This window comes from Talpa occidentalis, unplaced genomic scaffold (assembly GCF_014898055.3).
Source record: "Talpa occidentalis isolate TD23 unplaced genomic scaffold, MPIMG_talOcc4v2.1 talOcc4.16, whole genome shotgun sequence".
Classification (NCBI taxonomy): Eukaryota; Metazoa; Chordata; class Mammalia; order Eulipotyphla; family Talpidae; genus Talpa; species Talpa occidentalis.
The window spans coordinates 39726690-39749355 of record NW_023601653.1 but is presented as its reverse complement, the minus strand read 5'-3'; the positions used below and the strand labels follow the sequence as shown (position 1 = coordinate 39749355).

At 47.6% G+C, this 22666-nt stretch overlaps 1 protein-coding gene across 5 annotated transcripts in view; it reads left to right on the top strand.

Annotated features, from left to right (window-relative positions):
- FGD4 (FYVE, RhoGEF and PH domain containing 4) overlaps positions 1-22666 on the top strand; it is a 156638-nt gene that overhangs the window by 110672 nt on the left and 23300 nt on the right. For 3 of the 5 annotated variants that reach the window (XM_054696264.1, XM_054696265.1, XM_037514055.2), the window contains exons 4-8: positions 825-1365; positions 15856-15945; positions 17753-17898; positions 18371-18527; positions 20795-20933. In XM_054696264.1, the coding sequence (XP_054552239.1) occupies positions 825-1365; positions 15856-15945; positions 17753-17898; positions 18371-18527; positions 20795-20933 (1073 nt within the window). Of the gene's footprint in view, positions 1-824; positions 1366-2902; positions 3347-15855; positions 15946-17752; positions 17899-18370; positions 18528-20504; positions 20696-20794; positions 20934-22666 lie in introns of those variants that run through there. The other 2 variants (XM_037514058.2, XM_037514059.2) reach the window with 2 other exon arrangements.

Sequence of the window (22666 nt, the reverse complement as noted above, 5' to 3'; positions counted from 1 at the left end):
TGCTGGTCACACTGTAAGCTTCCGCCCTCAGCGTCTCTGGTGAGGGCCGGTGACCAGTGCAAGAACAGAGTGGACTTTCTGGCACTTGATCAACGTCCACTGCGGCGACTGAGCTGCTGTGATCATGGCCACAGCCCCTGACCACTGTTCTTCACACTTGGGTGTCCAGCGGCTGAGAGCAGACCCAGTGTTGGGACGAGCACAGAATGAGACAGGCACGTCTGCACCATATCCATTTTTCTTCCTCATTAGGGCAAAGGAATCTCCCAGACTGCAGCTCTGACTTTCATGCCTCTCTCCCGCTGGAATCCTGGATTAATTGAGGCTCTGCCCTGGGGCCAGAGCCGAGTAGAATCTCAGAGGCATAGGCAGGGTCACCGGGAAATGTGTGGACCAGCCTCTAAATGTGGCCTCTGCCACCGAAGCAGGCGTTCAGTAAGGAAAGTTTTGGCAACGTGTGACCGAGTTTTCGAGACTGTGTGTTCTGCTCACCAAACAGAAACAGTCTTTGGTTGCTGACTTGTTCATAAATTAGGGCTGATGATAACTACGTTTAAAATGTTAAAAGAGTCAAAATTTGGTTCTTCTCACATCTCAGTCGATACTAACTTGTCACCTGATGAATAGCCCAAGGTGGTGCCCCAGATCCTATAGGTGAAGTACAGGTATCTCCCCGCCCATTAGTGCAGATGACACTTTGAGACTGAAGCCCTCACTGGGGGCAGTGTCTTCATCAAAGCTCCCATTCAGCTGAAATAAATGCTTTTTTTCCTAGAACTTGTCCACACCAACATCTTCACACCTCCTTGTGTTTTATCTTTTAGCTCGTTATCAACTTTCAGTGATCCGAAGAAGGAGTCTGCAGTGAGCCTGAGTGCCCCGAAGACCCCCGGGAGGCCTGGGTTGACCAGCACCCCTCAACACAAGCTGTCCCCCAAGCACGTACCCCAGAAGCAGGAAAATGACATAGACCAAGCCCAGGGCGAGCTGATCAGCCTGGCTAACGGCCTGATGGCTGCGCCAGACCAGAGTGAACACGAACAGGACCAGCAGGCCAGTGTGAGCCCAGAAACGCCCCCTGAGATGGCCGAGCCCTCACTCAATACGAACTTCGTGAATGGAGAGAGAGAGGATACCCCCACAGGCCCTGCATCCCCCACCACCCAGGATGCAGGTGAGGGAGATGTAGGAGAAGCAGGTGCAGGAGAAGGAGATGCTGTGTGCAGGAGCGGCAGGACTGCAGGTGCGGGCCCAGGGCTTCCCCTGGAAGAGGCCAGCACGCATGCAGAAGCCACGGCACAGGAGAGGGAAGAGGGAGAGCACCCTCTGGATCTGGGCCAGCTGGACCAGCCCCCTGAAGTGAAGGTAAGTAGAGCCTGAGAGTTGGGGAAGCCCCACTCTTCCTCCGCTGTTTGAGAATCAGGCTCCACAGCACCCACCGGGGGCGTACGTAAATCAGCCTCCCCCCCACCCCCACCCACCGCAACACCATCTGAACAACTTCCGAGCTTTTGCTTTTTCCTGGATGTCGTTTCTATTGATCTCTTTTGTGATTTCAAGAATCAGAACAGCCTTGAGAACTTGATCGAGGAAACCACAAACCTGTTGTTTCCACTCACAGAGGGAGAAGGTGTCCCGCATGGCCTGGGTATCAGGGCTTCTCCCCTAATGTTTATGGGCCAATGAGCAAGAGGAGGTAGTACAACCTTTGCTGTTTAGATATTTCCAGCCTAGTGAAAGAACTAGATGGGAGAGGGATTTGCATCAGCAAATGTTTCTTGTAAGGACACGAATAGGGAAGGATTCACAAATTGCTCAGTGGATTATATCTATGACTCCTCCCAGGCTTTTCAGTTTTTTAATTTTCTGAGACCCAGTTTTATAGAGGCATTTTTTTTTAATTTATTATATTTGTTTGTTTGTTTTGTTTATACATGCACTGGGTACAGTCAGAAGCGCGGGAGGGTGAGAGAATTCACCAGAGCCAGAGCGGGGAGCAGAGCAGGCAGAAGGACCGAAGTACACTGCTGAGGGGAGCAGCGGGTGGCAGGAGAGGTCTGCGCACCATGTGGGATCCTCCTCCGGTGGCCGGGGAGCAGCCGGAGATCGAACCGGCGCCGCAGAGGCCGCGGGCAGCTTCGCAACCCAGCGCTCAACCGCTGCGCCACCGGGGAGGCCCTTTCTGAGACCCAGTTTTGCAATGAATTGGCTAATCTTGGCGTTAAAAATCTCCTGAAAGATCATCTTAGTCCAGCAATTCAAGTAGATAGAATCCCAGAACACTGAAGTGATTTTTCTAGGGTGACACTCAGTGGCCCAGCCCCCAAGCTGGTGTTGTGTCCAATGGTGCAGGAAGTCACCATGGTTAATACCCAGATGTAGGAGATATGGGTGGGCGCAGGGGAGGGGGGGCAAGCTGGAGGCAAGACTGTGCTGCCTGGAAGTTCACACTCTCTCCAAAGGGAATGGTGAATCAAGGATCCACTGGGTGGCGTTTCTGCCTAGTCTCAGAATATTAGTTGTGAGAAGTAGTCATCTTTTTCCTGGTGATTGTTTACCTGGCTGATCATTTACCTGGCTGAAGCAGGAACTTTTACACACTTGCAGTAACAAGACCAGTGCATTTGCATTCTTTTTTCATGTCAATGTGAAAATATTGATGAGGATTTTACAAAGTACTTGGAATTTCTGGAATCAAAGATGCAATATATGCATCATATAGCTCCCTGAAAGGGAAAGTGCTTTAGTCTCTGAGGACAAGAAAAAAGGCCCCATCACTCAGTCTCACCTGTGGATATTAAATAACAATCTATGTAAGGAGAGTTGAGACTTGAAATTTTGACAATAGGGGGAAGATTTGTAAATGACAAATGCATATTCTAAATCTATTTAGGCTTTGTTAGGGTGCTCACATTAACCTAAGCAAAAAATCAAAAAGAAAGATGCTAAAGTACTAGAATCAAGGTGACGGATGTGGACTCTTACAATGAGGTCCACCTTATGGAACAGTTTTCATTTACCCACATGCACAAAGGGAAAAGTCCCACATGCACAAAGGAGGTTTGTTTTCTGCAGTTACTGAATTAATTGAAAAGGCTGACTCTGGAGCAGGGGAAGTTGCAGTAAGCCAGTGGGCGGGCAGGAGTGAGTCATGCTGGGTAAGGTTATCTCCGGCTCAGCAGAGACAGGACCTTGCGCACACGTCCTCTCCGCCCCGGAGAGGGCAGGGCTCCGTGTGTCTGTCTCAAGCCCTGGCGAGCGAGGGAGAAGGTTAGCGGAGGATCTCGGGACTCGCATCTGTCCGTTGGCAGCTGGGATGATGCCTCCAGCAAGTATTTGTAAACCAGTAAGAGCTGTTTTGACCTAGAGAAATATTGCAATTGCCTGTAGTTGCTGTGTACAACTTTTTTCCCTGGTTGTATATTATGTGTACATTTTCATAGCTGAGTCTTAAGTGGTTCTGGAGAGATTTAATGGAGCTTTCTTTTTCAGCACAGAACAGCTGGACTTTCTCCAGGCTGAGTATTTTTCAGCAGTGGATGGCACATGCTCTTCTTTCTGCAGAGCAGAGAAATTTGTTTCAACCCGCAAGCATAAATGTCAGTTGTGTGAAGGTGGTGAATTTTACCACAATTAAAAATTAGATCTTAAAAAATAATGAAGTTAGTAATAGACAGTGGACCCGATACCTAGAAGCAGGGAATCTGAGTGTTGCTTCTGGCTTGTCCTCTAACTACAGTATGACCTTGAACGAGTCTAGTAAATTCTGTGTGCGTTTAGTTAAAGGGGATAATCTGGGCGTGAGCCTGGGGTCCTTTTCAGTGAGATGTATTGATTCTATATTGTTCAACGTAGGCATTTTCCGTTGTTGACATTGTTCCGCAGGTTATCAGCTGCTTCTTAAACCAAGTGTTCACTGTGTACTACATTATGGACTATTTGAGTTTATCCATGTAGATAACTCAGAAAATAATCTCATGTAATTTGATATTGAGATTTATATCAGAATCTTCTTAAACAAGTTTCATTTGAACCAGTAATGGTGTTTCTTAAATGCCCACCAGGTGGGAGCACGAGGGGGTGCAGGATGGCAGGGGGAGCAGAGTAGGAAAGTCAGTACACACTGAAGTATATTGTGGAAAGTCGTCCTCGATCACTGACACCTGACTTGGAGGTAGTCTCGGCTGGGGCAACTGTTGCTGTGATCACCTGAGGTATTTAAGGACCGCTTTCTATGCTGACTCTTGAATATGGTTCTTCTTACCACCAGTAACTTACAGAATGCCCCCCTCATTGAAACTAGCCATTCACCATCCTTAGCAAAACAACACTTATCAATGTTTTACATTTTCAACAGCACCAGTGATCTAAAATATAGCCAGACACCTCAGAGTAAGCAGGTATTTCTCTAAAATTTCAGAGCCAAAGGAAAATTGTCAGCATTCTTGATACCTTTACTTCTCACCACAAGGTGTTAACAGTATTTTTAAATTAAGAATGATCATGGATGGCAGCTGATTAAAGGTTGGACTCTGCTAGAGGGGACATGATGCTTTAAGGAAGCACTAAAGCCCCAAGTTGCAGGGAAGGGGGAGGCAAGGGACTGAACACCCAGTGTTTGCACAGCCCCAGGCCACAGTTGCGGGGGTGACAGCAATACCATCCTGCTTAGCATGAGGTCTCATAAATAGCTTAGACCAGATGAGGTCAATGGGTCAATGCATATTAGAATGAATTGCATTGCAGTTGGTTCTCTTTTCTCATGTTTTCAGGCTGTGGTGGGTAAGCTTTAGTAAAAACACAGTGTGAGACTCTGTGTTCACAGATTATGCCATATAAGTGGACACATCGATTCACGGTTTCCATGAACTTTTTAGTATCCAAGATCAAACTAAGCATGGATTGTATTGATAGATTTTTCTAGAATTCATTCAAAGTGTTTCTTTTCTCTGTATTTTTCACAAGTGAAATACTAATGTGTCAATGTACAAACTTGTTTAAGACTGAAATTTATATAAGGGGACCTCCCTGGTGGTGCAGGGGCTAAGTCTCAGTGCTATCATCATGATAGCCTGACTTCGATCCCCAGCTAGGGAAATGACCCATAGGGCATAGCAGTCCTCTCCTGTCTTGTCAGCTGCCTCCCTCAACGGTGTATTTCAGTTGATCCACCTGTTCTGCTCCCCACTCTGTCCCTGGTGAGTCCTCTCACCACCTGCACCTCTGGCATGCACCCCAGTTTTTATACAATAAAATAATATTATAAGTAAACCTGTTACTAACAACATAAGTTCAAAATAGCAATATATTGAAACTGTAATAATAGCAGTTTTATCAACATAACAGACATGGATTTTTTAATGTTAATCCATCATTTTATTAAAAAAAGAAAAATAAGGGCCTCTCCTGGTGGCGCAGTAGTTGAGTGCTGGGCTGCAAAGCTGCCCGCAGCCTCTGCAGCGCTGGTTCAATCCTCGGCCACTGGTGAGAGTCCTACATGGCGCGCAGACCTCTCCTGCCGCACCCGCTGTTCCCCTCAGCAGTCGTCGGTCTGCCTGTTCTGTTCCCCCCTCTGGCTCTGGTGAATTCTCTCACCCTCCCGTGCTGCTGACTGTACCCAGTGCTTGTATAAATAAATAAATAAATCTTTAAAAGAAAAAAAGAAAAAAGAAAAATTATAAAGGCTATGTGAAGACGGAAGTGTTCTTGAAAGATTTAGAGGAGTATATATATATTTTTAAAAAACTGAAATGTCTTCGTCCTGGTTGTTTACTTTTTAATGACTATTTTACTTATATTTTAATATAAATTGTGAGGGTTTATCACTTTGGAGCATAAGTTCAAGAAAAATTAAGATAATCATCTTGGGAAAACAGTGACAGAGGATCAAATTCAGAGGGAAAGTGCATGCACAAAGCAAGCGTCTTCATCCACGGTAGCGCACCTCTTCTCGTTTCCCTTCCCTGATTTTATTTGTACTCTTAGATCTGTTGATTAATTTACAGGCTGTCTCATGAAGCATCAGAGTATTCTGGGAGTTGAAATGACATGATCATTCATTGCTCATGGTGGGCAGCAAGTCCTTTTTGGGGGGGAAGTTTACATTCCTTTGGGTTTTAAAAATGAGGACTTCATTGATTTCTCGTTAGCATAGAGGACAGATGGTGACTCCTTAGCTATTTCTCCTCTTGCCAATTCAGCCTGAGTTTCCAGAAAACTGAAAGAGCCCAAGCAGGAACCCATCCAGCCAGACTCTGACCTTCATAGTCGCTGTGTGACTGTGAAGGCCCCAGTGGGATCGTAGGAGTTTGGAGACGACATTTGGGAAACAGACGGTCGCCTCGGTCACCAAGTGGGCTGCTCACGCAGTCTTGAGGGCAGTTTCTCCTTATTCAGAAGCTAGTGGTGAGCTCGGAAACATCTCGATTTTGTGGCTGCTCATTTATTTTAATGTTGTAAAGGCCTGAGAAAGGGAAACAAGACAGAATGGGCTTCAGCAAGGCACCTTTTGTCCACTTTGGAGATCCAGAGTTCCAGGCTCGCCCTGCAAGGTCTATGGTAGATGATCAGCCCCAGAGGGGGAGACAGACACCTTATAGTCTGTATGGGAGCTCAGGGGGTCCTTGGGACTCCTGGGACTGAGGAGGGGCAGGCTCTGAGAAACACTGGGACTGGACTTGAAAGAAGAGTTGGATTTTAGAGGGCGAGGGGGGGAAGGGTGTGTCTAAGCCAAGGGAACATGGTGTTAAGTAGAGAGGCAGGAAGGCAGACACTGTATTGGGGGGATTATTCCTACCCCATAATAAGAGACCTAAAAGGCCAGAGAACTGAGGCGTGGGGGGTAGAGGACAGATAGAGGGAACGCGCCAGCCTAGGGCGCCGCTGCAGTGGGTTTGCGTGCCTGTTAGTTTGTGTTCCCCACCCCACCCAACCCCAAAAGCATTGGAGACTTTTTTTTTAAAGATTTATTTATTTATTTATACAAGCACTGGGTACAGTCAGAAGTGTGGAAGGGTGAGAGAATTCACCAGAGCCAGAGCGGGGAGCAGAACAGGCAGAAGGACCAAAGTACACTGCTGAGGGGAGCAGCGGGCGGCAGGAGAGGTCTGCGCGCCATGCGGGACCCTCACCCGGCAGCCAGGGATCGAACTGGTGCTGCAGAGGCTGCGGGCAGCTTTGCAGCCCAGCGCTCAACCGCTGCACCACCAGGGGAGGCCCCCAGCATTGGAGACTTTTTTAAAAAGGTTTTTTAAAGGTCTGAATAAAAGTTAACAATCCTCATAAGAAAATGCAGAAACAGAGAATACAAAAAGGCCTCCATAATTCCAGTACCCAGAGAGAATGGCTTTGATTCCAGCTTGTTTTTCTGAACTGATTTAAAAAAACAACATTCAATAGCATCACGTATGGTCTTCCCGTGTCCTGTTTTGCTGGGTTAAATGGGCATTTTCCTGTGTTATTGCAAGCTCCCCATAAGCCTTGTGCAAGCCGGCCTCAGAGAACCTGCGCAAACCAGGGAAGTGACACAGTCGTGCATCTGTGGCTTTGAGAAAATGAGTCAGTCGATCAAAGGAAGTGCAGATGGAGCAGAGCCCATGGTCAGGGCCCAGGTGTGAGGGGACGGGCGAGGCCCCCGGCTGCGTATGTGGAGCAGGGCAGGGTCAAGTCCTTGCTGGGGGGAACGCACAGGTGGCAATCCATCCATGGAGCAACAGGAGAGCAGAAGGAGCTGCATATTGGGGGCACAAAAAGCAAGTTGAATTTTGACATAGTGAATCTGAGGGGCTTCTGGGAAGTCCAGGGGAAGATGTCAAAAGCAGAACTGGAATATTCTGATGACAACACAGCTTACTGGTTAAGGATAAAGGTTTCAGAGATAAATGAGTTTGGACCCTAGCACAGTGTCTCTTCCCAGCCAGGGGACCTGGGGCATGGCATGTCTTTGACACAGGCTGTGGTGTCCTGGCACCCCAAGCTGGGCCACAGTGGGGGAGGTGTCTGGGATGGGGTATGTAGACAGTTTAGTCCTGTGCATCTGAGCTTACAGCACCTGCACACATCCCTTTGGGGGTGAAGAAGAGGCTTGCACAGGGGTGAGGAAAGGGGGCAGATGTCAGGGTGCACAAAGTGGGTGATGGATGATGCCAAAGCAGGGTGTGTGGGAACAGGAAGGAGGCCGGGGGCGAGGCCTAGAGTACACAGAGTCAAAAGGGGAACATGGTGAGTAGTCTAAGCAGAAAAAGAAGATGGAGCTCGTAGTGAGACCCTGGGCTGGCTGGGGAGCCTGTGGGCCAGTAGAGGGGGCCATGGGCCTGGGAGTAGCCTGCAGAGCCAGGCCTTCCCAGGGCCAGGTGCCCGGGCAGTCACATCAAATGGACTCCACTTACCCTGTTGTGAGGCAGGGCCATGGTTACCAGAGGAAACTGACAGCTGAGAAGGGGTCAGAGGGTGAATAAATGGCTGTGGCTTAGGACATCACGAGGCCAAGGGGAAGGAGAACTTGAAGAGAAAGGCCAGGTCGGGATCCTGCCAAGAGGGTAGGATCCCCATGGGGGGCAGGAACAGAGAAGCCAGACCCATCCAGAAGTCCCCAGTGGGAGGGAGTGGCATGGAGCCGAGTGGCGCAGTGGAGAGGTGGCCCATGGATCACGTGTACATGGGCAGGGCCTGTGGGGCTACCAAGGGCTCTCCCAGAGCTGGGCTCCACTCTGTGGCCAAGGTGTCCAGGCCACATGCTGGGGCCTCAGGGCCACACAGACCACAAGAAAGAGAAAGCCAACCTGGCATGGCCACACCCATGGGCACTGGGAGCTAGATGGGCCCAGGCTGAGTGGTGGAGGGGAGCGTAGAGGGCTGTGCCACATTGGGAGAGAACTGCAAAAATTAAGCCTGGAAAGCAGGGCTGCTGTTGGTGGCTTAAAGTGTATGAAATAGCAGCACCCTATAACCTGGCAGTCGGGAAGGGCAAGAGGTGACCTCAAGCGGGCCCCTGACTGGCCTGTCTCACCCTCCTTCTCTGTAGCCCGGGCCCTCATGCCTCCCTGGTCACAGCTTTAGGAAACGCAGAGTGTCCAGCAGAGAGGCCAGCGCTTGGGCACCTGGTCTGGTCACTAAGCTTAAGTCCACCTCCTCAAGCACAAGTAAAGAGGGATGGACCCACCACCTGGGGCACCCCTCCCTAGACCCCACCTAGCCCCCCATGACACTGCAGTTCCCTGCATGCTCCTTTATGCTGAGGTGCTCCCTGGGGCCACAGCTGGCCAGCTTGTCCTTCTTAATTAGGCCCCCTGTGTCTTGTCAGCTCCCCCCAACAACCATGGCTTTCACCCATGACTCCTGTTGACTGCAGGGCTCAGCGTCAGGGTTTTTTTGACAGAGCCCACAGCTGGGTGCTCTGCCCAGGCTGGGGGCTAAGCCAGTTACTGATGGTATGTACTGAATTCTTTTGGGTGTCCTTTACTTCTGGTGAAGTGCAAAGCACAGCTTCATCCTAAGTGCAGACCCAGCTGTGATGAGACCAAAACACTTCTCTCTGCCATCATTTGCTTCCTGTCTGTCTTACACAAGTGACCAAACAGCACCTCCCCCCATCTTAAAAGGTTGTAGCTTAAGCCTCCAGATTGCTATTCTGTTCTCCAAAGAGCACAGGTATGTGGGTGCCAGGTCCTACATGGGCTGTGCAACCAAAGCTTCTGGGGGTCACACTGTCAATGCCCACAACCCGCAGAGAGAGGCCCTGTGCACAGCAGACTTGCACATATGGGTGTCTGCTCTTCTTGGAGGGGAAGCTGGTGACGAGTCTCCTGCAGTGAGTGAGACTCTCTGAGACCATGTGGCCTTTCCCTGGGCATTACTGCCCCCTTTTAAGGGCACCCAAATGCTTGTATTTTGTTCCCTTTTCCTCCCCTACCCTCCACATCTGCGGGGTCTCCCCTTCCACTGTCCAGGTCCTCTGTATCCCTGGGGGCGGGGATCTCTCTTAGTTAAAGGCTGTAGCAGAGTAGAACTCAGTTTTCATAGCCTGGGATCTGCCTCCCGGCTCTTCATCATGGCCTGTGTGGCTTCGGGCAGGTGCCCAGCCCTCTGTGACCATAACCTGAAGAGGTGAGGCCTCAGAGGAGTGTCATGAGAACGTTAGAAAATCCTATAACCCCCATAAGGTGCTGTCTGGCACACAGCAGCACCCAGGAAAAGTGGGGGTTGGTCCCCGCTTAGCTCCTCCTGATTCCCCTGCTCCCTGGAGTGAGGACAGGCATTAGAGTGAAGTTGTCTGACACAAGTAGGGCCTTCAGATGCTTCCTAAGGCAAGTGACCAATTCCGTGACCTGCTTGAACCACTGTAGTCCAATTTCAAATCATCACCCAGAGCTGTGTTGAGGTCCTGGATGTGGATGAATTCAGAATTTGCTGCAGCTCATGAATTATGCAAAATCAAGTGTTCCCTAAGTCCCTCATCTTGCTGTGAGAGAATGGACTCCAGGGATGCAGACATGTGTGCCTATACAAAGTCACATCTCCCTTCTTCATGGAGGAATGTAATTAACGACTGACAGCAGATTTGGGGCGAAACCCCCAAGACCAAGAAACATTTATTCTGGTCCTATAAAAACCCTATACTTTATAGACATAAACACATGTCTTACATACATTCTCTAATAAAATCTATAGAAAGGGCTGCAAGAACTTTTAGCAGTTTTGATTGCCTCTAGAAAAAGAATTGTTCCTGCTTAAAATGAAATTGCATGAAAATGCATATTGAAGAGTTAATAAAACATCTAATGCACTGAAAAATATTTGAAGATTCTGCCCTTAAAGACTCTTTTAGGAAACTGTAATTATTTGTATATATTCACGAAATTCCTCCCCATGCCTACTTCCCTGCTTGGTGGTTTTGAAGGGTGTGCCCAGACAATTGGCACTGAGATTTTGAAAGTGAATGGCTGACTCCACACCAGCGTTTTCCACCTCTCCAGTTAATGAACTGAGCTGTTGTGGGGGCTTGTGGCCCCAGCTCCTGCCATGTGCAGGTGTCTCATGGACAGGCTGCCAGAGTGTCTGGAAACTCACAGAGGCATAGCCAGTGGGCATCAAGGCTAGCACCAGGATGGCCCTCACCCCAGAGGGGATGCCCCTGGCTTCATTCTGGGTGCCTGCAGGGAGAAGGCTCACAGGGAGAGCCTAGAAAGTTTCATAAGCAGAAAGGGAAAAGAAAGTCATCATCCCTTACTGGCTAGCACTTACTCTTTCTTTTCTGATTGGTGATTTAGCTATTCTCTAATTTGAGGCTGAGGCAGTGCTCTGGGAATCTGGTTCCATTATGAATATAGGATCATACATTTGTAAGTGAAAACAAAAAGGCAATCCCTTATTTTATAGAGGGATATGAAAAGGGAGATTCCTTTTAAACAGCATGATTACAATCACTTTAAAAAGTGATTTATTAAGTCTGTTTATTAGATTCCTGGATTCCAGTGGGAGAAAATAGGGTTGTTTATTAAATCAGTATCATGTGACAATTACTATTTCCTAAAGAATAAATGGCTTCTTAGTACTGTGCTGGGCACAAAGCACAGATTATAGAATTTTGAAGTAGCACATAGTATTGTACAACTTTACCTCTTTAACTCTTACCATTTAAAACAAAGGCCGCACGTGCCAGCTATCTTAATACTACCCTGTCCATTATCTCAACATAAGCCAGAGAGAGATCCAAAGCCCCACGCAGCACGATCAAGCTTATATTCCTACCAAAAGTGTTCATATTTGAGTTCTAGGAACAAGGTAATTTTTTATAACCAAAATCCTGAAAAATCTGCTTTAAATAGATTTTGTGTTGGAAAAAATGAATGTCTAATAAATTCAAGTGCATAGTCATACCACACTCCCTCACTAAGCAGGTAGCTTGTGTTTCACTAGTCCGTCGGTTGGTAGGCAATTACCACCTTGTTTTTGGTTACAAAAAAAAATCAACTGTTTACTGAATAGTTATTAAAATCACACCGTCTTCTTTGTGGTTGAAGTCAGATTCAGTCCCCTTCAACTGTTTGGCACTGGACAAGGTACCTGGCCTCTTTGAGCCTCTAGAATGTTGTGTTGTGGGTTTTGGGTGTGTTTGTGTGCATAGGTGTGCTACCTGTAAAATAGGAATAATAACAACACCTATTTTGTAGAGTTGTCAGGGTCAGTTTGTATCAGATTATCGCAATGTTGTCTGGCTCCTGAGCAGCAGTGAGTGTTAGCTGTTCCCATTACAGCAATGTTATTATTCTTGTGATTAGCCTCAACAAGGCTCTAGGTGTCCGAGATCTTTTCACTGGCATGCAAAATGCCTGGTAACTTTGCACAAGTTGTGAGTGGTTGAAGCCCACATCAGCAAGCTTACTCCTGCCTATCTGCATGTTGCTTTCTCAAGGTCAGGAGTCTCGGGCTACACAACCGTCCATGTGAAGAGTACAGTTTTCTCGTCACTGCTGGCATCCCCCTTGAACTTTGCAAAGTCTTACCAGAGATTCCACAGTTTGCCAAGTTCAGTGAAGTGTGATTTGTAGTCAGCAAAAGGTGGTTTCTTATAAGCCTCCTATTTAAGATCCAGGGGTTATAGAAGCCTTTGGGATGACTTCTTAGTAGAGCAATAATAGACCCACAGCCTGCTGGTTAATGAATTCTCTGTCTTATGAAAGAGGTATTATTTTGTTCTGGCACAAACTCTGCTGCATTCTTTAATTTAAGGATATTCGTCAGAACTAGAATGAGAACATAGAAAAGAGAGTGAGTGAGTCAGGTTCCTTGCCACCAGCTGGGGTATGACAAATGCCTTCTGATAAGTGAGAGTGGCAAGACTAAAAGAGGTTCTGCTGTGAGACTCCACTTACCCCACATAGTGGAAAAGAGCAGCTGAGTGTTTCCTGGGAGCTGGTGGTGGGAGTGAGGTGATGTTGACTACTGAGGACCGGAGGAAAATTGTTCTGTGTCTTGATGTGGTGGTGGTAGCGTGATTTGTGCTAGTATTTGTGCTAGAACCGTCCCCCAGGAAGGGTGAATTTTACTATTTGTAAATTACAGATCAGGGGCCTCCCTGGTGGCCTAGAGGTTAAGTCTCAGCGTTATCCTGCTATAGCCAGGGAACTGACCCACATAGGGTGCAGCAGACCCCTCCAATCTCCTCGCTACTCTCCTCAGCAGTAGATTTCAGTCAGTCCACCTGTTCTGCTCCCCACTCTGTCTCTGGTGAATCTTCTCACCCCCAGTACTCATACCTCTGGCCTGCACCCCGGTTCTTCTACCCAAAAAGTGTTTTAAAGTTATAGACACACACACACACACACACCCCACCCTCCCACCCCCTCATGCAGTGTTGTTGGAAGTCAGTGTTTGCTGGGAGTACGAAGACCAGAATATTACTCTTTCCCTGAACCGTGGATAGCTCTCTTATGTAGTTACTGTACGGTTAAATGAAAGTCACATTAATATTCCATTAAGTATTTTACGTTCTTCTCTGTAGTGATGGTTTAAAAATGACTTGAATATTTTTCAGCTTCGTGCATGTGTTTCATATTATTTAAATTTCCTGTTGTTAATAAGGCTACTTCTAGCCACAGCTCACATGGGTGGTACTCGTCCAACTTCCTTAGGAAGCTTACCTGCTCCATCTGCTCGGGGAGGCATGTGCTGTGCTCAAGCCTGCATGCCTGCACTTGCAGGGAGCAGCCAAGAAAGATGCCTTCTCCCATGATTCTTCCTTGAAATGAGGGAGACTCATTTTCCAAGTCCCAGTGCATATCCTTTCTGCCTCATGGAGGAATTTCTCTGCACTCTTGATTCATTCAGGGCCCCTTTCCAATCTGGAGGGGCGTCTGTGTCCCCAAAGGAAAGGCTACATGGTAATGGGGTGGACGCACTGACCACATCTGGAAATCATCAAATCGGGGGGAGATGCCAGGCAGGTAGGCCACCAGGTAAGTCAGAACCTGGCTAGTTAGGAATTTGTGACTACATAGTTACTGCATCAGTATTTCTGAGACCACAGATTATTTAAAGAGTTGCTTTCCCTAAAGACTTCCTACAAAAATACCTCATCTCAGTGCAGCCCTAACGAGGCAGAATGCATGTCAGAGGGACACTGTACAAAGCAGAGGCAGGTTGAATAATATACCATCCTAGCACGTGACACAGTTTAAAACATAGCATTTGTATACAAATTAGATGCTAGTTTAAAATACACTTTAGGCTTTTTTGGTATAAGAGTTTGTCCTAAAGTCTTGCTACACTTCACGCTCTGCAAGAATGAAAGGGTATTTCAGCAAAGTTACTAGTTAGAAATTTCTTGCTGAAAAGATATTCCAGAGCAAAGTATAAAATGCGTTCTGGTTGAAGCAAGCCCTAGGACTTTGGGCGCTTGAAGACAAGGAATGGAGCCAAGAGGGAAATGCATCTTAGCACCAAGAGGGAGGCAGCACGGGCATGCGCCAGGCAGAGGGATGACAGGAGAGAGGCTGGGCAGTGCCCGGGGCGTAGTGGAGCACATGGGCATGTCCCTGTGCTGGGAGGTGAGTGCCCTGTGCAGGGACAAGGAGAAAGAAATTTACAAAGTTAGAGATGAGATTTCAACAACTCTGGGTGTCACCATGTCTGGATTTTGTGGTGTTAGTGAGGGAAGGGTTGCAGAAGGCTTTTCTTTCTATGACAAGGAAGATTATCCAGGTATAACAGTTTCAGAAAAACTCTTCTTACAGTGACACAGATGGTAGATGGGAGCCCTCCCACCCAAAACAAAAAAGAGAAAGAAAGACAGTGGGACTGGACTGGACATGGGCAACTGCTGACTGACTGGACTTGAGACAGATATGAGCAGAGTCTAGCAACATTGGTGAAAACTTGGTGGGAGCTGCTTTTAAGCAATCAGGATTCCAAAGCCAGAAAACTGGAAAGGGATGGAGCATGACCAGGATAACAGAGCTCGGGGTGGAGGGGCAGGGTGTGGGATAAGGGTTCCCAGAAGACCTATGTTTGGACTGTGGTGTGATGGTGTGAGGGGCACTGGTGTCTGCCAGCTCCATGTAAGTTGGGTGCCCCTCCAGCCCTTCACGAGTGCCGTGGCTTTCAAAGCCTCACCGGGGACACAACACAGAGCAGCTAACAAGGCAAAAACAGCCTACCCTCATGGAACTAGCAAGGCTATACAAGTATAGCTAAGGGTTAAATAAATATGTGCTGAGGAAATAAAGTATTTGGATTTACTTAAATTAATTTGGGTAGGGGTTGTGGGTAGGGCCATCGGTACACAGGACTAACAGCAAGTAGATGGTGGCTTTTGAATTTCAGTGATGGATGGCACCCAGGCCTCTGTTTACTGTTTTGTCTCCTTTTTTTTTTTAAAGATTTATTTATTTATGCATACAAGAGCTGGGGTACAAGCCAGAGGTGTGGAGAGGTAAGAGGATTTGCCAGAGGCAGAGTGGGGAGCAGAACAGGCATACTGACTGAAATACACTGCTGAGGGGAGCAGCGAGCACAACAGGAGAGGTCTGCTTTGCCATGTGGATAACCTTCCTGGCCAGGGATTGAACTCATGCTGCTGTGGCTGCAGATAGCTTCATAGTGCTGCTTCTCAACCCTTTGCGCCACCAGGGAGGCCCTGTCTCCTCTTTTTTATGATTGAAATTTTCCATAATTTTTTAAGGCAGAGAGCTACGTGTGTGGATCTAAGCGAGATGAGGTATCTGAAAGAGGTAGAGGGAATGAGGCCAGCAGAATGGCTGGGACTGAGACAATGACAGGTGTTCCAAAGTATGTATTACTTGAGAAGTACTGGCCAGGTTTTGTTTCCTAACCTGTGAGTTTCTGTTCTGTTTTTAGGAGACGAACGAGCAAAAACTGCACAAAATAGCCAATGAACTTCTGCTTACGGAAAGAGCTTATGTCAGCCGACTTGACCTCTTAGACCAGGTATAGTTCCCTCTCGGTGTTATTTTCTTTGCTATTGTACATCATTTAATAGAGTAATTGAGGGGTTTTAGAAACTGCAGAGAAGGATCTGTTATCAGCCACTGAAGCTACTTCCTCACGGAAATTGGTAGCTTTTTTAGCTGTCCGTGAACTCACAGGCTAAAAAGTCTTACACTCCATAAAGAACAGAGTGAAGCATCCACATACTTCTGCCTGTCTTTCCCACAAACACTGGTGTGCTCTTGTCCAAACAAGAGACCAGTGATTCCGAAGCAGAAGTGAGGACAGCGCGATTCTCACTGACCCTTTGCTGTCTAGCTGTGAGGAGCTAAGCCTCGGGCCACTGTGGGCTGGACACCAAGCCACACAGTCTATGTCTGCTGAACAAGAGAAACCACTTGACCATGATTTATACTTTCCTGAGGTGCAGTCTTGGGGGTCATCTCAAATATTCTCTTTTGGTAAATATCCCTGTGCGAAGAAAGTTTTTAGATGCGTCCTAAGGATGACTGTTGGATATTAAAGCCCCTTAATCCTTTTTCCCTGATAAAAGGGCAAGGCACTGGTAGATCACAAATACAGACAGACTTCTGATTAGGGGAGGTTTCCACGTGGGTGGTGATGGTAGGAATTGGAAGGTGAGCCTGGGGACCTGGCACACCTCCTTGTCACTGGTCCCCAGAGCCATGTCCCTGCCACCGTGTGCCTGGGGGGCCAGGTTCAGTCTTGTGTTTTTGAAATAACAAGTTCACAGCTCAAATACCCACTTTCCAAAGAATTTCACTGTCCATCAACCAGTTCATGTGAAGACAGGACCCAGTGGCCTCTGTCCTCCTCTCGGGGGTCATAGGCCTGATGTTCATCACCTCCCAGAGTGTAGCTTTGCCTTTTCTTCTCATCAGGGGTTTTCTTTCTGTCTTTCTTTGCTTCCGTTTTTAAAACCTCATTCACTTCTTAGCTACTCTTGCTGACCTTTATAATCTGAGTCTTAGTTATGATGGCCTCCTCTCTGTCAGTCTCTAAGGATATTTTGTGGTTTTTTGCCTCCCAAGAAAATGCAGTGGAGGTGAGTTTAGATACTGAACTTCCGTCTGAACATTAGGAAGAAGCAACCCCGTGCCATGTGTAACAAGCAGGCAGCCACAGACACAGCAGCTTGTGCAGTGCTGCTGGGGACACCAGCCTCTGTGTGGGGGAGATCTTTGTATCCCCCAGCAGGGTGGTAAGTTCTCAGGCATTACTCTTCATTAAAAAGCAAGAAAACATCTGAGAATGGAAATACTCAAACCAGATGTATACTTAGTACCACCTCTTCTAGGTGGGAACAAAACCATCACATCCTCCTCTGCCCAGCATGGTGTTAATGGAAAACGGACGTTTATGCCAGCAAATTTCAATAAAAAGCAGCATATAATAAGTCTGCGGAAGTCACTCAAAGATAAGGAGGAGTGAAAAAGGCCAGTGACAGTTTGCCCATGACCTCTTCCAAATGTCTTAACTCTAGCTGGGGATAGGAAGGACCAGTTCTGTCAACCTCAGTGGACACATTTTGGCCCAGACCAGGTTACAACCCACAGGTGGACACACCGCCCAGGTGAGAGTTGGAGCTTCCTATTCTAACTCCTGGTTCTTCTGAACCAAACCATAGACCCACTCCTACATTTCAAAATTGGCTGATTTACTTTTAAACTGTGAACTTTCCCACCATTTCAACCAAAAGTCTTTGAGAACCCAGTACACGCCCAGACCAATGCTAGGCGCTTAGTGGGTACACTTGAAGTAACGTGTGCTTTATTCTCTTGTATAGGTATTTTATTGCAAACTATTGGAAGAAGCAAACCGAGGCTCATTCCCAGCAGAGATGGTGAATAAAATCTTTTCTAATATTGCGTCAATACATGCCTTCCATAGTAAATTCCTATTGCCAGAGCTGGAGAAGCGAATGCAAGAATGGTAAGAGGAGCAAATGGCAAGCCCTGTCTAAGGCAGCCCCGCCCAATGCATGCTAGTCAGTGTCAAACGAAGCCCCCCCCGCCACACAGGGTTGAGGCCTGACGTTTCTGCTAAGTCTTGCCAAGATCTGTAAACAAATGGTCAATCAATTAAATTTGATTTAAAACAAAATTTAAACCACATAGAACAGAACAAAAATAGTTGTGATCCATTTTGGGCATTAGTTGAAAATTGTCTCCTCTCTGCTGTCCAGATCTCCTTTTGACAAGTGGAGACTAGATGTTGGGGACAGTCAGGAGCCTCAGGAGCCTCATAGCCTGTCCCCTGTGGTGCTGTCCTAAAATCTCTAGCAGCCTCATGGCAAACGGACCTGATACAGCTCAGGGCATGTGTAGAAATGATCACTCGTCTGGAGTCCAGCTCCCTCATTCAATAAAAATCTTAAATGTCTTTGTTTCTGTATTTTCTGCAGGGAAACTACCCCTAGAATTGGCGACATCCTTCAGAAATTGGCCCCGTTCCTTAAGATGTATGGAGAATATGTGAAAGGATTCGACAATGCGATGGAATTGGTCAAAAACATGACAGAGCGTATCCCCCAGTTCAAATCGGTGGTTGAAGAAATTCAGGTAACAGAACTTTTCCTTCAAGAATAAACATGTCCCCAGTTATACCACAAGGTCTTCTAGATCTAGTGTTTACACAGAGAGGTCTGAGACACTAATCTAGTTACAGGGTACGTTCAACTATCCAAAGTGCTCTCATGGTGTCTGAGCATGCAGGCAATGCTGTGCCATCTTTTGAATGTCTCAATGTTTTGTTGACTCTTGGACATTTGAGATAACTGTAGCCACTCAGGTCCTCTTTTCCCACTGAGAATTGTTTTGGTCCCTTCAGTTTGTCTGCTAACTTGAGGCACCAAACCTGCCCTCTGCTGTGCAGTTGTTAATGGCCTACTCAGATTAAGGGTTGAATAGCCTAATGTTTATGTGTGATCCCGGCTTGTGAGGGAGGCCCTCTGTCTGCTCCACAGGTAGCTCTCACAGGGCTATTGAGCTCCCAGCAGGGCCTAGGGCCAATGTCCTGCCAGTACCCCACCCCAATCCCCTCTGTAACCAGTATATTTTATACAGAGTCCAAAATTACTGTTGTTCTGCAGGTTTGTTTTCTTTGGTTACTTGTATTCTACTGGTACCATGTTTTGCCTTCTGGCTGATTTTGCTCAACCTGTCACTGCACTGTTCTCCCACACACTGGAGCTGGTCAGCACAGCCTCTCCCTGTCACCACTTCTCATTCTGCCAATGTGTCCACCCATAAGGCAGCATGTTCAGGGCACCTGGCTTGGGCCTGTTGGAGGGTGAGGCTCACATCAGAAATTTTGTCTGCAGAGTCTGTCTTCTGGCCCATGAGGGGGTGATGGCCAGTGGGTCAGGGGTCAGGGACCTGCTGACCTCATTCTCTAGTTTAGAATCCTCACCTGCCCCTTAGTGTCTCATTACCCTAGAAAACACACCTGGCTTTTGAACCACAGACCCTTCAGGTGTGAATTCGGGCCTCTGTGTCATTTCCTGGAGATAAACAAGTGTCAAAAGACAGGTTTAGATGGAGAACCACAAGCTCGCAACAGATTTGTGGTGGAGAAAGTCAGAAGGGAGAACTAAACTTACAACTTGGACATTTGTGTATTTTTAAGGAAAGCTGTTGGCCTTCAGCCCCAACACTGCTTGCAGGCCCTCTGGCTCTTGTCCCGGCCTGCAGTGAGGGTGCCACACCAGCCACCCCCGGCTCCCTGGAGGCCCCGGCCCTTGCTTAGTCTACTGAAGCTCAAATCTCGAGATAACAAGTGAAAACCTGCCATGGACGAGATAGGTCTAAGCTCAGCCTGATGTTATTACCCCACATTATCTTGTATTCCTCAGTCCGAACTCTTGTGGATATTGTATTTGCAACAAAGCCCATCTGCTTCATTTCACTGGACATTTGTTTCATACCCAATGCTGGTGACTTCTGGTCCTGACTTCTGGCCCCTCTCCCTGCCCCCACTGCCCTCCTGTCAAGCACAGATCCTCAGAGCTCAGCTTCATGTCCTCCTCTGTGAAGTCTGTAGTTTGTTTGCTTTAAAGGTGAGGACTGAGTCTTGCCGCCCCTTTTACCTGATCACAGAGAAGTCAGTGAGTGTCTTTGTGGGATTTCTCCTTGCTTAGTATGAGCAAGAGCACATCTAATTTGTCGTGTTCAAAGCTCATTGAAAGCAAATGCCACAGACTCCATTTACCTGCAGAAAGGAAACTCTCTTTATAGAGTTTACTTTCTGATAAGACTGAAGGCCATGGCCTAATGAATAATTTAAATCTCCTGCCACACAGTAGGCTGCCCAGATCATGCCATTGTTCTGTGTGGAATCTTTCTGAAGCTCAGAGGAAATGGCATTTATGGTCACCTTATTATGAAATGGTTTCTGCTGAGGTCAAAGTCACTTAACACAAATGGCCTCAGTGAATATCATTAAGTAGATGCTTCTGTTGAAAATCTCTGGAGTAAGATTTAATAACATGACCTCACAAACCCTTATGGTGCCTAATTGAAGTGGTTCCAGCATTCTGGAATGTTCTTGCTTAAAATTCCGCCAACTATTCTGTCCTGCTTTTGCTCTGGATTGCTTGTCCTCAAAGGTCGATGTCATTGTTACTGTCTCAGGCTCTGGCCCCAGAGCTTTTTGTTTCATAGGTTGGGGTAGAGCTTTGAATTTGTGCCTTCAACAGCACCCCAGACATGCCTCAGGCCCCAACACACATGTAAGGAGACACGGCCCCCTGCTGAGAGACCTTGCCGCAGGAGCTGTGAGGCTGGCCAGGCTCGTCTTTAACTTTCTTTAATGCTGGTTCTTGTTACAGAAGCAGAAGGTCTGTGGGAGCCTGACACTGCAGCACCACATGCTGGAGCCCGTGCAGCGCATCCCCCGCTACGAGCTGCTCCTCAAGGACTACCTGCGGAAACTGCCCCCTGAGTCTGCCGACTGGGGTGATGCTAAGAGTGAGTGCCCCCCGCCTGCCACCCTCCGGCCTGTGGAATTGTGATGTAGCCAGTGGCAGCCAGTTTCAAAGCCATGTCTGACAGCCACTGCAGGGAAGCACTGATCCCCGAAACAGCCCAGCATAGTGAGCACCTGGGGACCCAAATCTCAGGTTCTGAGCAAGGCAAGTCAGATTCGCATCAGTCATTGACTCGGAATCTAAATCCGCAGTGTCAGAGAGCAGGGGAATAGCGACACATGCTTACCTTCTCACAAGGAGAAAGCAGCCATTCAGAGTGATGGCGCTGCTGGTTAGTTAGAAGGGCTAGTTCCTCCCAGGAATGCTCAATGGCATTTACTGTGTAGAAATAGCCACGCAGAATCACCCCATTGACCACAGGACCGAAGATAGAATGGTGTTGCTTTGTCTGGGCTGACATTATCCCAGAGGATGCTTGACTCTGTCAGTGGCTTTCATTTTTTCATTAGGTTATAATGAAAGTGTTTTTAAGGCTCTGAGTGTCAATAATACTTTAGCTTTCTCATTTACTTAAAAAAAATCAATTAACTGTGATGAAAATGTACTAAAAATGGCTTGGTATTCACAGGGCCCAACTGTATTGGTGTTCAAGCTTCAACCATTACTGCTTCCCTAGATAATGTCTTGCCTTTTTTAAAAAAAAAAAAAAGATTTATTTATTTATGCATACAAGAACTGGGGTACAGGCCAGAGGTATGGGGAGGTAAGAGGATTCACTAGAGACAGAGTGGGGAACAGAACAGGTGGATTGACTGAAATCCACAGCAGCAGGCGAGTCAGGAGAGGTCTGCTGCGCCATGTGGGTCATCTCCCTAGCTGGGGATCAAACTTGTGCACTCCATGCTACAGATAGCTTCATAGTGCCACGTCTTAACCCCTTGTGCTACCAGGGAAGCCCCTGTGTTGCTTTTTTCAGATGTGACCCTGGGGAAGGGGTGAGGACCCAGAGCACATCTTTTGTCTCGGAAGCTGAATCTTTGTCCCTGAGACGATTCTCTGGCCCTTCAAGAGCTGCTGGCCAGGGATTGTTTTCTCTCTCTTTCTCTCTCTCTCTCTCTCTCTCTCTCTCTCTCTCTCTCTCTCTCTCTCTCGTTTAGGATTACCCTGACCTGCCCTCCTCCATGTCGCCCTTCATACTCCTCTCCGCTCATCTGTCTGGCTGCCTGGTTTTGGAGGTGGGGTGAAGTGGGATTGCTGCCAGCGCCCCTCAAGCTGGCCTCTGCTTTGGGCTAGGGGCCCACCCGGCCCATTCTGTTGCCCTCTCCCTTAGGTTCTCTAGGAAACCAACAGAATTGCCCACATCAGGATTGTTCTCTAAAATGCAAATAGAAAGTCAGTCCTTCCAAATGCAAAGACATGGCCTTTCTCTGCAGTGCCTCTGTCAGAAATGAGGAAGTTGGCAGTGTTGGTTGGTCACTCTCTCCTTTCTCTGGTTTACCATTGCTAACGATGCTCAAATTCTAAGGAAATCTCAGAAGTACCTTAGAGCCCTGAAAGCAGAAGAGAAAGCAACCAAAGCACATTCTGTTCCACAGTGGAACAAAAGCAGAAAATTGGGTCCAGGAGTAATGAGGTTGCTAGGGTGACAGAACTGAGCAGGCCAGTATTCACAAGAGAGAAAAGGAAGGAAGTAGCAGGGCATGACCTAGGCCCAAGAGCCTCCACAGCCAACCCAGAACTCCTGCCTCCTTCCCACAAAGACGACCTCCCTGG